This window comes from Cucumis melo, chromosome 9, assembly GCF_025177605.1.
Source record: "Cucumis melo cultivar AY chromosome 9, USDA_Cmelo_AY_1.0, whole genome shotgun sequence".
Taxonomy (NCBI): domain Eukaryota; kingdom Viridiplantae; phylum Streptophyta; class Magnoliopsida; order Cucurbitales; family Cucurbitaceae; genus Cucumis; species Cucumis melo.
Genome location: NC_066865.1, coordinates 4,511,724 through 4,527,380, shown reverse-complemented (window position 1 = coordinate 4,527,380; position 15,657 = coordinate 4,511,724). Strand labels below are relative to the sequence as shown.

Here is a 15,657-nt window from a genome sequence, read left to right as displayed (position 1 = left end):
ATATTTTAATATTAATTTTGAAGTTTCAAATTGCAATATATATTAAATAATGCTTTATTTTAATAAAATATAGTTGTAGTGGTTGTGTATTCATTCTTATAACTAAAAGTTTATAAGTTCAAATTTTAGACAAGTTTTTGCTGTGTTTATTATATAGGATCGCACCGTGTATAAAATTATTCATGGATCCATCACTAGTAATAAGCACTTTTGTAAAGGATGTGTATAAATTATTTATGAATCCAATAAAAACAATCAATTTGTCTCAGGTTTGTGGATTAATTAGAGTAGTGAAAGTACACTAACTCAACTGATTTGTCTCATTGGAAAATTGTTGTTTATGTATGGTAACCATGTTAAATTGGGTAAAATTGTGTATATTATCTACATACGTATTTAGTATTTTTCCTAAAAAAAAGTTCATTCCTTTTTCGATGTTTGGTGTTAGATTCTAATTGATTTAGCATAATAGAGTAGTAGCTTTTCTTTTCTTTTTTCTTTTTTTTTTTTTTTTTGTTTTCCTTTTTCATTTGCTTTTGAGCTACATAAAAATTCGTGACTTACAGGTTATGTTTTTAAATACTAGAAAAGGCTACTTTTGCACCGAGTCACATTCCAAAGAGACCCTCCGATATATAATTTAAGAATTAATTTCGGATCTATTTGGATTTGACTTGTTTATAAAACTCAAGTATATTGATTGCTATGGGTAAGTGTCGTTGCAAACTCCAAATGAATTTGGATTCAAATATATCATAATTTAAACTGAGCCCTCCTGTTACTCCAGAATGAGTATAGTAGACAAGTTTCAAACTGTACAATTCAACAAGAAATGTACAAATGGAGAATAAAACATCATCAATCATACCTATAAGGAGGAGGAGAAGAAAAGGCACAAGAACATCACAGAATGCATATCAGTCTTCATCTTCATCGTCTTCAGGCATCCCCAGATCGTCGCCTATTCCTTCGAGAAGTTTATCCACATCCTCTCCTAACTCGATTAACCTCGCGCTTAATCTTTCCACTCTACTTTGTTCTTGCCCAAGACACACAAGCAAGTCATTCAGTTCAGTCTCACTCTCCTTCTGAGCTTCTTCCCTTGCTTCTGCCTTAATCGCCTCAATATCAGGGCTAATGGAATGTTCTCCACTCTTCATAGCTTTTGCCTCTTTTTCTAAATGGAAATTTGCCTGTTCGAGACTGTTGTACGCATCAGAGAGGCTCTTAAGATCGGATTCCATCTTACTAGCTAAGTTTTTGTAGTAAGATGCATCAGATTCAATTTTCACTTTCTCTTCCTTGAGCAGTTCCAGCCGTTTAGATGTTTCTTGAAGATCTCTTTGAAGCGTCTCTAATTGGACTCGGTTTGATGACCCACTTGCTCTCTGCTCACTCGAAGAGTCGTTCCCTCCACATCTAGAGAGGTCCTCAGCTAAAGTTGCATTTCTACTAAGAAGGTCCTAGAAATAGAGAAGGTAAATGGATCAAAATCAAATTATAATTATTTCAGCCTTGTTTGCCTTGTTGGAAATTATTTCACGTGTTGTTTTTCATTTTTGAAAAAATAAGCCCATAAACGCCCATCTCACCTCCAATTACATGCTTCGTTATCTACTTTTTACCAATATATTAAAAAACCGAACCGAAATTTGAAAAATTAAAAAAAAAAGTAGTTTTCTAAAACTTGTTTTTGTGTTAGGCATTTGGAGAATTCAATACTTCCCCTTCACAAAAATGCAAATCATGGTAAGAAATGGATAGAAAATATGTTCACTTTAAAAAACCAAAAAAAGAAAGAAAGAAAGAAGAAATGGTTACCAAACATGTTCATTTCCTATGTTGAAATAATGAAGTAAACAAGTTCATCATTTCCTATGTTGAAATAATGGTGAAGTAGGAAGATAAAATTATATTTTAGTTGTAGACGTCAAAATAGAATTGACACCCAACAATTGGTTCAGGAGGGAGAAAACAATTCACTCACATCCAAAAAAAGAAACCCAACTTAACTAAAATTTCGGTCCCAAAATTTGACCCAAGAACAGGAAAAAAAAAAAAAAAAAAAAAAAAAAAAAAAAAAAAAAAAAAAAAAAGCTAGTAGTGTTTCTTCGGTTTACGTAGCTAAAGTATTGCTCCTAAAAGTTTGCCAAAAACATAGAAAGAAATACTAGCAATATGCTACTTAGCATGCCAATTTTATTAGCTGTTTAAGGATCAATGGCGAAGAATATAAGCATCGAAGCAAATGATTACCTGTATCTCGGTGCATTGCTTCTCTACAAATACTTTAAGCCGCTTGATGTACTCACCATCAGTTTCCCCTTTCCTCTGCTCTAGTTCAGCTGGCACCACAGCCACCTTGCTCTTTGGTTGACTATATATCACAACAATACTCTCTCTAACATCTGCTTCCAATTTCTTAACAGTATTGATAAAATGAGAATCAAAAACAGATGAGAGAATGGGAAGCTCCTCATCCTTCTGACTAGAAGGATCGTCCTCATCAACATCTTCAATTTCAGCCATACTAGCAGCTGTAGACCTTGTCAGAACTTTCCGCGGTTCTGATGACTTGGAGGCAAAAAGAAAGCTCTTCTGCAGCTCATCAAACTTCAGAAAGTATGATGTAAGCCCAACCTTCTGACTGATGGTATCAACAATGCTAAAAGCATCCTTCTCATGATCACTTGATTTATTATAGATTACACACTCTCCCAAGATAACTGCTGCTAAACCCCTCATGGAAACAGTTACAGATGAATCTGCGACCAACTCAAGCAGATATGTGAGGTGGGGACGTGAATCTAAGAAGCACTGCACTGCACTAGGGCAATCAGCCAACCAAATGATTAGCAACTTCAATATGATTAGTTGAACATATGAGTTGCTGTTCAAGGCCGACTTCCCATTTCTATTTTTCATAGAAGAGGCAACAGCCAAGTACTTCACCATTCGATGCATCAGAGGTTCAGGATCCCCCAAGGAAGGCATGGGAGCTTCAAGTTTTATTTTCAATACCTGAAACATAGAAAGGGAGAATACGAAAATTAAGTTCTTTTTCCCCAAGATACTTTTCACTCGTGCAAGATAGTCTTTTCTTCTTTCTTTTCGACAAAAAAGTATGGGAAACAAAGAAAAAGATGGTCATGCGTGCAAGATTAGTAACAAAATAAAAAAACCAATGCTTTACTGTGAAGAGGTGAAACATTAGAATGAAATTTATCTCGATCCATACCCTTTCCTTGCACTGATTGTTGTTCTTAATCACATGAGAAAGAACACTGGCAGCTCTGCAACATGTCTGCAATCGTGTAAGCCAGATTGTCATTATAGAATTCATGATACTTGTCCCTCCAGGGACATTTGACAGCTAATGATACTTAGTGGTGCAGACAGTCAAACGACATCATATACTTCAACAGTTCCTTCATATTAGAACATAAATTACCTCAAGATCACCATCGTTTTCACTCAAAGTAAGACTACGCAATAGCATGCTGCAAGAAAAACTTATCAGATATTATCATTAACCAAATAGAAGAATCTGTGAACTAACATTTTTAAACTACAAGTTAATGGAATCTCAATCCATCTTCTACATTAGCAACCAAAAAAGGGTGAATTTAAAAAAGCATGAAAAGAACAGTGCAGGATGGATTTGTGAATAAACCTTCCAAATGACATGTTCACATCCTCCTCAAGTGGTGCATAGATCATGGACTGTGGTTGAGGAATTAAAGTGGATGCCAACATTGTTTGTCCGTCAGAATTTTTCTGATTCAGAAAACATGTTTGAAAGAGCAATAACACAATTGAATTTGAAATTTAACTATTAAAAATAAATAAATTAAATGGATGAAGGTCCTTAATATGTTTTGTTGAAGAAAAAATGTAGTGAGTTGAAGGCATAACAACCTCACAAAAGCACTTAAAAACATAATCAGCAGCAAAGAATTCTTGGGTACTTGATGTCCGCAAAATGATCCTAAGAATTGAATTCAGGGCAGGTTCTTGCACATTGTCTCCAAGGAGTTTGGTTGCAATAGCATCAAGATTTTTGGGATGCTCAGAGATCAGATTGCCAATGCATTGTAGCGCCTAAAAATAATGCAAGAAAAAGTACATTTTGAATGTATTAGCAGGCATCCATTCATAATCAGTGATGGCTAAATGCAAACAAACTAAAAGAAAAGAAAAGAAAAGAAAAGAAAATGCGACCATCTAAGAAATTGACTATGCATAACAATATAAATACACACACATATATATACAGTTTATGTCCCTTGCCCCAGCTTCTGCAAGTCTTGATTAATCCCACAAGTACAGCTTTGAATTTAATATCTCAAAGTTACTCTAGTTTAACATTTGTCGTCATGTTCCATACATCAGTAAGTGGACGTAGTATGGTTATTGAATTGACATCACTTTGATACTTAACAAGGTAACAGATCCTCTGTCACATAACCACTATCAAAACTGTGACCACCCCCCAGCCCACACACACACCAAAGCAGTAAACAACAGTGCTATGATTATGATAGGCCCCAAATTACTAGAGTGTATGTGCATAAGCGTGCGGGGAGGGGGTGGTAATGCGTGTGAGAAAAATATGAAGATTGTGGAGACTATTGTTAGTTAAAAGGGCTTGGGTGTGAGGTATGTAAACGGTTTGAGCAGTGGAGGAAGATTATCTTTTTGGTAAAATACTATGTAAATGTTTTCCGTATGAGATCTTGGAGAGGAATTGGAGCTCTCGAATTCTCCCTATACTTGTTGATAAATAAATTACGGCTAAGGCCTATCAGATTCAATATAGTTGAATCAGTAATATATCGAAGGACTGGCAACAATAAAATTTCATCTCAGAACTTAAGGACACAAATGTGAACTTATAGAACACATCTTGTTCATCTAGTTATATGCTAGCACATATTTGTAGGCAGAAACGCTTTGGGAACCTATAACTGCACGACTATATAAACATCCAAATCCCAAACAAATATCAAACAGATCTCATCATAAATATTTACTGTCATTATAACGTAGATAATTTATATGAGATGATACCAGTTGACCAGCAAGAATGGATACAAACAGGAATTATAAAAATGACAAGAAATAAGACATAGCTCATCTAGCTTAAGTTCATGAAAGAGAGAATTCGTCAGGCTTCAGCCCTAAGTTCATAAAGACGATTGAATTTTCTTTTTTTTTTTTTAGCAAAATTGCATTAAAATGATTATCCCATAAAAAGAAATATTGACACCTGAAAAGTTTATTAGAAGTGAAATAAATTATTTTCTGTGAAATTACTCTTAGATTTTAATAACTAGAAGTATAGTAATCAATATTTTTGGGGCAAGAAACCAAAGGAGTTTCAAGAATATACATTATTCAAACTTCTGGACATGTTTCAGTCCATCGAAATAAGTCTTAAAGATGACAGTGTTTGTATTTGTGAGTGATTGATAAATAGTAAGCTTAGCTTACATACCGCACAACGCACTGGAACAGGGGCCCACTGGCTTTCAACACCTAACAATAGAAGATGATCCAAAACCTTTTTCTGTGTAATGGCAAAGACACAATTTTCATCAGAGAACCTCAGTCTTTTCAATTTATGAAAATATAGTAACTGTTTTCTATTGCAAACCTGAACCAAAGTCGTTTTATTAGTCAGCTTATTTCCATCTTTTCCTGGATCAACTTTGGGGTCTCCCATTATCAGTAAATTTATAGTTTCTAATGCCCCGAGTAGATTTACTGTCTACTGGCAAGATGTTCACAAAAAAAAGGCACCAGTAAGACTTCTTTAACATGATATTAAAAATGCCTTCATGTGATATACAATTGTACAACTATCTAACCTTTTGTTGTGTGAAACTGTAGGTACCTCCTCTTGACCTCAGAATTGATATCAATGGATCAAATCCCATAGTCTCCCTCAGCAATACCTGAGTACAACGTTCTAAAACCTTAAGAAAAAACTAAGACACAGAAGGCAAGGTATTAACAGATAAAAATAGATAGAAGCTGCTCACCTGATTTGATGCATTTTTTCTAAGAAGGTTGTTCAACAATTCTAGGCAATCCTGTTTAAGAATTACCCATTAAAACCATAAGAAACTCAATATATTTCCATCAGCCGGACATTATTGGAAATCAAGAGGCTCAAACAGATCAGCAAACAGAACTGAAAACTTTGATCTGAGGAAATGAGCAGATGAGTAATCTAAATTGTCTCTAGCATATTAACTTCTCATAGACCAACTAATGAGAAAGAGGACCTGAAGAGTTCCCGACCACTGTCTATAAATTAAATTTCCTGTAAATTTAAAAAGTAAAAATACAAATTATGATGCATGTTTGCCAGATTGAATAACATGTGAGTTCTGGAACACTGTAAGGAGAGATTGAAAAAGAAAATCCATCGGTTCTTTAATTTTCATTACCAATTTTATCTTACTACTTCTCCAGCATATTATATTTTTCTTTTGTCCAAGATGGTTTAAAATAGCAACGTTTACACATATTTCAACTTAATTTCCAAAAAGATGCAATAAAATAAAATAATTATTTTCTAGCAGAAATCAGGTTCTCGTAGGAACAGAAGTTTCAATCCATCATTTCCAAATGTAAGAAAGGTCATGAACTTTAGAGGAAAGGGGGAAAAGAAAAAGGTACCACATTCGAAATGATAAGTATCTCACAAGTCAACTCAAAACAGTAAAATGCTCATGTGGCATAAACTAAAAAAAACGAAGTTTTCAATCATGACCTACCTGCACAACAACACCACCATCAGAACCTCCTTCCTCTTTGATGATGCTAAAAACCTTCTCAAATGCTCCTTCAAATACCACAATTTTTTGAATTTCCTAAAATTGAAAAGTTTCATCAGAGAAGGCCAAGCACCTTTCAAAATCATTATTGGTACAACATGAATTTTAAACCAATATTATATATGAAAAAGAGATTTAAGGGAAGAGCCTACTGATTTACACCAGCGTTAATTAGTCTAAACTAGCTATTCTTTTAAAATTTAACTACCCAATCTATTGTATGTTATTACTTATTACTATTATTACTCTTTTAAACAATAATAATTATACTAGATTTGAAGTATTTTTAAATAAGGTAAACTAAATTACTACAACAAGTTTGTCATTTTTAATTAAAATGTAGTATCATGAATTTAGAGATTTAAGGGAAGAAGTTATTGATTTTCTTTCCAGCACTCCTGCGTTATTTAGTCTAGAATAGCCATTCTTTTTAAATTGAAGTACCAATTTATGTGTTAAGTTATTATTATTATTATTCTTTTAAATAAAACGGTTATTATTATAGAATCCATTTAAGTATTTTAAATAAGGTGTACTAAATTACTACTGCAAGTTTGTCATTTGTAATTAAAAATGTAGAATCGTGAATTTAAAAGGTTATTCTTACATAGAATGATATTAAAACAATGTTTGTCCAAAATAAAATATTGTTCAATGGCTAGTAGGTTAACATAAGTCTAAAATATTGTTCTATGGAGTCGGTGCTTTAGTTCATTTGGGATGGTGTGCATGGTGCGTAACAAGGAACTTCCCTCTTTGATTGAGGAGATTTGATGTACTCTCCTTTTTAGTGACAAAAGGGCCCGGTGTTATGGTAGGCATGTTGCTTTGCAGTTTTGTAAGGGGTGGGCCTACTTGTGAGGAATAGCAGGATCTTCCGTGGAATTGAGAGATTTTTACAGGATGTCTGGGAGATGGTGAGGTCTAATATTTCTTTGGGGCTTCAACGAATCAAATTATTTGTAATTGTTAGTTAGGTCTTATTCTATTGGGTTGAAATCATTTCTGGTAGGTGGTGGTGGATTCCTTTTATGGACTGGTTTTCTTGCATGCCCTTTTACATTCTTTCATTAGCATTTCTTAATGAAAGCCTGATGTCTTAGTAAAAAAGTGCTATTAGGAAAAAAAATCCAACTTATTGATAGCTAATTTGAGCATAGCTCAACTGGCATAGTGCCCGTACTATCAAACTTGAAGTTAAAGGTTCAATTTTCCCACCTCACAATTGTCAACAAACAAACCAAAAAAAGGAAAAAAAATCTGACTTTGTAATAAAGTTAACATAAGACAGTGCTACTAACGGATAAATAAAATTACAGAAAACCAAATGCTTGTAATTTTTTATATTTAAATGCAAACATAACTATGATCAATATAACTGAGAAAAGATCAAACCTCAGCTTCACGGGTCAAGTAAGTAAGCAACAGTAGAGCCTCATTCCGTATAACCTAAAAGGCAAACAATACATTTTTAATGAATAATTCTAATATAAGCAAAATCCTTTTTGTTGTAACTCTAGATGCGACACAGTTCAATAGAGAGGAAATTAGACAAAAACTATTATCCTCATGGACACAAGTAGCAAAAGAGTGTGTGTCGACCGGTAAAAAAATATATGCTTCCAAACAGTCTAAAACTTTTAACTTTTCTTCTAATGGAAGAGTTCAAGTCCTACTGCTCTATGATATACTCTTTTAAATCCACGAGTATGCCAACCAACTTACTTACTTGCATTTCACCTAATCTCATAGTCCACTACAATATTTGGTTTTCCAGAAACTTGTAGGTTTTTGACATCTAGAAAGGTAGCCACCACAAGATTTGAATTTGTCCACTAAAATTCATGCACTTTTTTACTTTCCCAACAATCATTAAGTCAACCCATAGTCGTGCTAACACCGTATGTTATCCCTATTTACAATTGTGCCCCCATTGTCTTGATTTTAGAAAGTAATTCTTAAATCAAGAGCCAATTTAACATTTTTTTTGTGCTGCTTTAATTTGTCCATTAATGATAAACTTGTTCAGTCTAATACAGTGTCAAAATTCTAAATATAAGTCATGTTAAAAAGTAAGGACTTGTTGAATGTCCAAAGGTATTTAAGTAAATTATCATACCCTACTATCTTTCCTTTTCTTAAGGGTCCTGTTGCCTATTAATTCTTTCCTCTTGAATTTTTTCATTCATAAGAAAATAACAAAAAAAGTTCTACCGTGGCTTTTCTCCTTGTACTAGGATTTCCACTTAACTTAGTGTTATTTCTTTTCATCACTTTTAATATGGTATTAGAGCGAGATAACGACAAAACCCTAGACACCAATCTTAATGGAACCCGAATAGAGGAGGACCTCACTGCCGGCGAGACAGCAGCCGGTGTCAGCGCTGCTGTCTAAGCCGTAGTCAACGCCGCTGCCATGGACCAACTGTTCCACCGCCTTCAGACGACGCCGATTTCAGCATGACTCTTCAACAGCAAGTGCCGCTGAGTGGGTTCTTCAACCATCCACATGCGCCACCAAGCACCTTGGTTGCTGTCCACACACCGCCACATACCCAGCTGCTCCAAACCCTAGTGAACCAGCTGTCGACTTCACCCGTCCTGCATCCTTCAATGTCACCGCAAACCCTAGGCCAGCCAAACTAAACCTTTCATCACCACGATCCAACCAGAAATTATAACCTATCAGAAATCCTACCAATTGTCATCCCCATACCAATAACCTCCATGCCAAGTCAGAATTTGAATTTGGTGAGTCCTCTGTCCAATCCAAACCAAATGTGCAGGATACCACCCAACAACAATTGGCTATGTTTCGACATCAACTTGCAGCATTTGAGGAACCTTTAGGAGCTTTTACATACACACCCAATCCTAGCATTCCTACAACCTTGTCGATGTATTATGAGAATCCGGTAACTTCGTTCCCTATTTTGTCTTCTACTTATGTGTCTAGAACAGTCTGTAGGAGTCTTTAAAGGGGAGAAGCTGAATGGCCAAAACTATTTTTCTTGGTCTCATTCCATTAAAATGATTCTTAAGGTGATCCAGGAACATTTCTGGAAAGGGGAGGATTCTCTCATTCGGGATGTGTTGAACAACAGTATGAACTATGAAGCCACATATTGGCAAACCATTATTATCTGTTGCTACTGCTCAACCGGCTCCGGTCCAAGATTTTAAATCATTGCGAGATCAAGGTATGACTGAATCCAGTAAATCATATGTTGATAATAAAATGATTGAGAATGACAGCCTGATATAGCCAGTCCAGAAGATATGGGTGAAAAGGGCAATGTTGATGAGATTAAAAGGGGTAGTGTTCATGAAGTTGTGGCAAAAACTGAAATTGATGAGACCAAACAGGATCATTCAAGTAATCTTCATGAGTACGATCTTCTCTTGACATTCCTGTTGGACTGAGGAAAAGTATCAAATCCTACACGAAGCACTCCATTTGTAACTATGTGTCTCACAAGAACCTATCCCCTCAATTCAGAGACTTCACAGCTGGTCTTAATCTACCACTGTACCTAATAATATTCATCTTGCCTTAGAGTTTCCTGAGTGGAAAGTTGTATTCATGGAAGAAATGAGAGCCTTTTAGAAGAACAAGACTTGAGAGCTTTGTGCCCTTCCTAAGGGGCATAAAATTTTGGGTTGTAAGTGTTTACCATTAAATACAAAGCAGATGGAACTCTTGACAAACACAAGTCCAGGTTAGTGCAAAAGGATTTACTCAGACTTATGGGTCGACTACCCTAAGACTTATTCTCCTGTTGCGAAGTTAAACACCATTAGGGTCCTTTTGTTTGTTGCAGTAAATAAAGATTGGTCTTTTGTATCAGCTGGACGTTAAGAATGCATTCTTAAATAGAAAACTGTAGGAAAAAGACTATACGAGTTCCCCTCCAGGCTATGAATCCTAGTTTAACCATCTGGTGTACAAGCTTCAGAAATTCTTGTATGCACTGAAACAATCGACGAGGGCATGGTTTGACAAGTTTACCACCTTTGATAAGTCCCAAGGGTACAAATAGGGACACTCTAACCATACTCTATTTTCGAAGGTATATAAAGTATGGGAAGATTGTTGTATTGATCGTCTATGTTGATGATATTTTCGAAGGTATATAAAGTATGGGAAGATTGTTGTATTGATCGTCTATGTTGATGATATTGTATTATCTAGGAACGACCGTTGAAATTGTCCAATTGAAAAAAGGATGTCGGATGAATTTCAGATTAAAGATTTGGAAAATCTTAAGTACTTCCTTAGAATGGAGGTAGCCAGATCAAAAGAAGGTATCTCTTTATCCCGAAGAAAGTACACTCTTGACTTGCTATTGGAAACAGATATGACAGGATGCAAACCTACTGATACCCCTATCAAGTTGAATGCTAAACTGGGAAATTCTATTGATAAAGTTCCAGTTGACAAAGAAAAAAATCAGTCCCTGGTGGGAAAATTGATTTACTTATCTCACACTCGACCAAATATCCCCTATGCAGTAAGTATTGTTAGTTTATGCAAGCTCTGCAGGCTCCTTACAAGGAACATGTGGAGGCAATTAACCGAATTCTCCGGTATTTGAAAATGACTCTGGTAAAGGGTTAATGTTCCAAAAGACCGACAGAAGGTGTATTGAGGCCTATATTGATTCAAATTGAGCAAGGTCTGTTGTTGACAGAAAATTCACTTTAGAGTACTATACTTTTGGGTGGGGTAATCTCTTAACTTAAAGGAGTAAGAAGCAAGGGGTTGTTGCGAAAAGCAGTGGTGAAGCTGAATACAGGCTATGAGTTCGAGGATATGTGGGGAAATTTGGCTACAGAAGGTTCTAACTGATCTTCATCAAAGACTATGAGGTGCCTATGAAATTATGCTGTGATAATAAATTTGCTATTAGCTTCGCCAATAACCCTATCCAACATGATAGAACTCAACATTTGGAAATTGATAGACACTTTATTAGAGAAAGATTGGACAATGGTAGCATAGGCATTCCTTACAATCCCTTAAATCAACCAATTGCTGATAATCTCACTAACGGGCTTCTCAGGCCTAATTTTGATCCTTAGATTGGATTTTATTAACATTTATGTTTGATCCTTAGATTGGATTTTATTAACATTTATGTCCAAACTTGAGAGGGAGTGTCAGAAAGTATGAGCTTGTTATATGCTAAAAGCCCAAGGGTATTTATGTAAAATACCATACCCTATTTTTCTTTCCCTTTTTGTTTTCTTTTTAAAGGAGACAAGCCTCTTAAATTATTATTAATAAAAGAGCATTTAGCTCAAAGTACAAGAGTATTATACTAAGAGCAAGAGAAAAGAGAAAATTATTTCCCTTTTTGTTAAGGTTTATGTTGCCTATTAATTCTATTCCCTTGTATTTTTTTCATTCAGAAGAAAATAATAAGAAAAAGGTCTATCGTGGTTTTTCTCCCTACATTAGAGTTTTCACGTAACACGGTGTTATTTCTTATGTACATTCACCAAGAAACCATTTGGGGGGGTAGCCAAAGTATACCTCACGATCCATAAGCATGTCCATAAGTCTAGTTATACCACGAGGAATGCTGAGAATTGCTTCCTGCAACCTTAAGGGGAAAATCAGCAATTCAACTAATGAGAATAGTAAAAGGTACAGAAATAGAAACAAAATAAATAAACAAACTGAGTAAATAAATATACCTCGTGGGAGAACTTGTAAGAAGAGCTGTCAACAGTTGAAGAGTATAATATCGAACATAAAAATCCTCTTCTGACTGAAAAGCACAAAAGAAAGCCAAAGAAGGGAGCAGAAATGTGATCAGATATAGAACTGAGTTACGCAAATGCATGCCCCAAAACCTACGAATATTAAAAATATATTTAAACATAAGAGGAATAACTCACCAAAAGACTCAAAAGAAGAGAGATGCTGTCTGATTCCCTCGAAAGAAGATCAGAGTTCATCAGAGCTGGTTGGACTTCATCCCTAGACCCTTTTGCATGATCCAGAGGAGTTAATGCACTTACAAGAGTTTCAAGGGCCCCTCGAACCTGAACTCAAGTAATGGAGAAACATATTACTATACATACTAAAAAATGTTAAAATGAGTTTTCTTTTTTCAGGGTATTCCCACAGCTGGTGAAGTTGAACTAAAACTAATAATGAATAAGACCATCAAATGAAAATTTCTCCGCCTAGAAACAAACCTAGACTTACCATATATAATATTACCGTTAATTTTTCCAGAACTTATTGAAATAGGCAATAAACTTGTATTTTAGCTCAGAAATAACTAGACTCCTAAAGCAAGATGGAATTCTTCAATAAAAGGGAAACAAAGAACAGATAAACTACAACCATTTCAACATCATCTCGTTCCTCCTTCAAAACACTCATGAGCACAGGAAATCCTGCAAAACCAAGTCAAACGCACATTTTTATTTCTAAATTCATATGACTAAAGTTAGATTGACAAGCAAAGCACACACCCATAGCACCAAAAGCAAGCTGGGCAGCACGACTTTCTGCTACAACAGACTGAAGTTCCACCATAGCAGTTCTCCTGTCCTCCGCAAGCTGACCATTGCTAATGCGATCCAATACACGTTCAACATAGCTATGGAAATAGGGCACACGATTAACCAAAATATATATAGATGGGCAAGCGTATGCCGTACAATTTATCCATCTCTGTGTTTACGAGGACACAACATCTACTTACCTATCTTCATTGGCTGCAGAATTCTCATTGCCAAAAACAAGCCCAACCACACCCTGCAAGAAACTCACAGATAAACAAAACAATGCTAAAAATTGTATAATCAACTACAAACAAGCATCACATTACTATTCAAAATCTCATAATCCACGAAAATTCGGATGCAAAGAAGAGAGAGAGATCACCTTATAACCAGAGACCAAATCCATATTCCACTAAGAATATAAAGAATCCAGAATCAGAAGCCAACACAATCGTTCCGAAACCAATCCAAACTTCGTAAACGTTATACACGCAATCCCTAAAAGTGAGAGCTGTAACCCAATCGTTGAAAATCCAAGAAATGAAATTTCAAATTAAATGAAGCGTTACGCAGAAATAAACGAACAAATACCCGACCAAAAGGGAACAGAAATCCGATAAGAAGAAAAGGAACGAACCTCGAGTTCGAAACAGAGTGGCTGATCTCGGCGTCCGACGATTTTCGGTTGACAGCGATTGAGTGTGTATTGTTCTTGCTTTCACGAGCTCTCCGAGTCTCTTGACCAAAACGGAATTCGTAGCTCTACTTTTTTGTTTTTTTTTTTTTTTCTCTTTTCTTTTTTACTATATATTGTGGATTTATGATTGGAAGAGATGTGCTTCGGTAGGAAAGACACGCCCAAAGCCCACGTATTCAGGCCTGTGATTGAATTTTTGGGCCTCCAGAAAAACACCTCACCAGCCCATATAAAACGAGTGTTTTTTGGGCCTTGAAAAGTGCGGGCTAACAAGACCCAATGACAAAATAAAAGGTTCCGTTTTATGAGTTCAGTCGTCCAACTTTCATTGGTTAATGTAATAATTTAGTATTTGTATTTTAATTTTGTAACTATTTAATTTTTGAATTTTATCATGTAACAATATAGTTTTTATACTTTACGTTTAGTGATGATTTAGCCTTTATTGTATAAACTTCATAAAATTCAATAAGACTTTTTCTATAAATAAATTGATAACCGAAATAGAGACCACCGTAAAATAATAAAAAATTGATATTTAATTTTAATGATTTTTTTTTATCTTAAAGATTAAATTATTACAAATTTAGAAGTACAAACACTAAATTAATATATATTAAAGTTTATAACTAAATGGTTTACAAAGATTAAATCGTTACAAACTAAAATTTAGAAACCAAATTATTACCTCGATGAAAGTAAAAGGAAAAGGAAGAAAAGTGTTTTCCAAATAAATGAAAAACATAGCATAATTGTCAAGTCTTATAAATTATTTTTTCAATATTCGTCTAATCAATATCACTAACCAGTTCTTTCTTGTTGCAAATCGTTACAATCAAACTTTGGAAATTCAAATATAACAAAGCTCCCATGCCATCCATAAAAAGTTGGATTCCATTCTTACAAAAAAGACAAAGAAACAATCAATGGCACGAAAGAAATTTTAACAAAAACTTAAAACAATAAACATTTTCTCTCCACAAAGTTCTTCTACGTGTGTTTAATTACTATAAATTAATTTTCTACGAGTTTTTTTTTTTTTTTTTTGATATTCTATTGTTGTAAGGTTAGGTTGCTTGTTTCGTGGGACCGTGAGATTATTCGAAGTGTATAAATTTATCCAAAACACTCGTGAGTACAAAAATTAAAAAGCAAAAAAAAAAACCTTAACTTTTTTCCTTCGTTGTGCTAAATTGAAAAAATATATCTTCAAAATATTGGAAGGAAAAGTTTTGACTTCTAATTCAAGAAATAGAGAGAGAGGAGGAGGAAATTCTTACAAGGAAGAACATAAAAGTCATCTAGAGCTCAAGAATTTGAGATTTGTAGTGTATTGATTTTATAGATTTGATAAAGAAGTGAGCATTAGATAAATGTATGGGTAATTTCAAAATTTAACGTTTGTATAACAGAATAAAAAAGCTATATTAAACTGGTCCTTTTTTTTTAAATATCTGAGGTTAATCGCTTTTGAATTTCGCATCTCTGATTTCTTTCTTCTTCTTTTCTATCTTTTTTACGGCAGTGGTCACTGGTGCTGTTTTCCTTCTCTTCTTTTTGTACAATTTTTTTATATCTTTTTTTAAAATCATG

At 34.7% G+C, this 15,657-nt stretch overlaps 1 protein-coding gene across 3 annotated transcripts; it reads right to left on the bottom strand.

Annotated features, from left to right (window-relative positions):
- Positions 1-714: 714 nt before the first annotated feature.
- Positions 715-14,166, bottom strand: LOC103498116 (golgin candidate 6). 3 transcript variants are annotated; one of them, XM_008460604.3, is made up of 20 exons: positions 14,005-14,166; positions 13,750-13,878; positions 13,568-13,620; positions 13,335-13,462; positions 13,204-13,256; positions 12,750-12,896; positions 12,546-12,619; positions 12,382-12,451; positions 8,241-8,294; positions 6,786-6,881; positions 6,045-6,095; positions 5,871-5,957; positions 5,657-5,770; positions 5,498-5,569; positions 3,919-4,101; positions 3,674-3,777; positions 3,452-3,500; positions 3,239-3,304; positions 2,257-3,021; positions 715-1,463 (listed from the first exon to the last, which is right to left on the bottom strand). In XM_008460604.3, exons 2-20 carry the CDS (start codon positions 13,771-13,773, stop codon positions 918-920), a joined length of 2,736 nt encoding a protein of 911 aa, XP_008458826.1. In that variant the 5' UTR covers positions 13,774-13,878; positions 14,005-14,166; the 3' UTR covers positions 715-917. The 3 variants fall into 3 exon arrangements, with proteins under 3 accessions (XP_008458826.1, XP_008458827.1, XP_050946020.1); XM_008460605.3 differs by having other exon boundaries at positions 13,750-13,865; positions 14,005-14,152; XM_051090063.1 differs by lacking the exons at positions 13,204-13,256; positions 13,335-13,462; positions 13,568-13,620; positions 13,750-13,878; positions 14,005-14,166 and having other exon boundaries at positions 12,382-12,444; positions 12,750-12,825.
- Positions 14,167-15,657: the final 1,491 nt, after the last annotated feature.

Excerpts from the sequence above, each read along its gene's own strand:
- LOC103498116 (XM_008460604.3), bottom strand. The coding sequence starts at position 13,773 with ATGGATTTGGTCTCTGGTTATAAG. Across the intron at positions 6,882-8,240 it reads ACTTGACCCGTGAAGCTGAG|GAAATTCAAAAAATTGTGGT; the intron begins GTTTGATCTTTT and ends TTTCAATTTTAG. Across the intron at positions 4,102-5,497 it reads CTGTTCCAGTGCGTTGTGCG|GCGCTACAATGCATTGGCAA; the intron begins GTATGTAAGCTA and ends CATTATTTTTAG.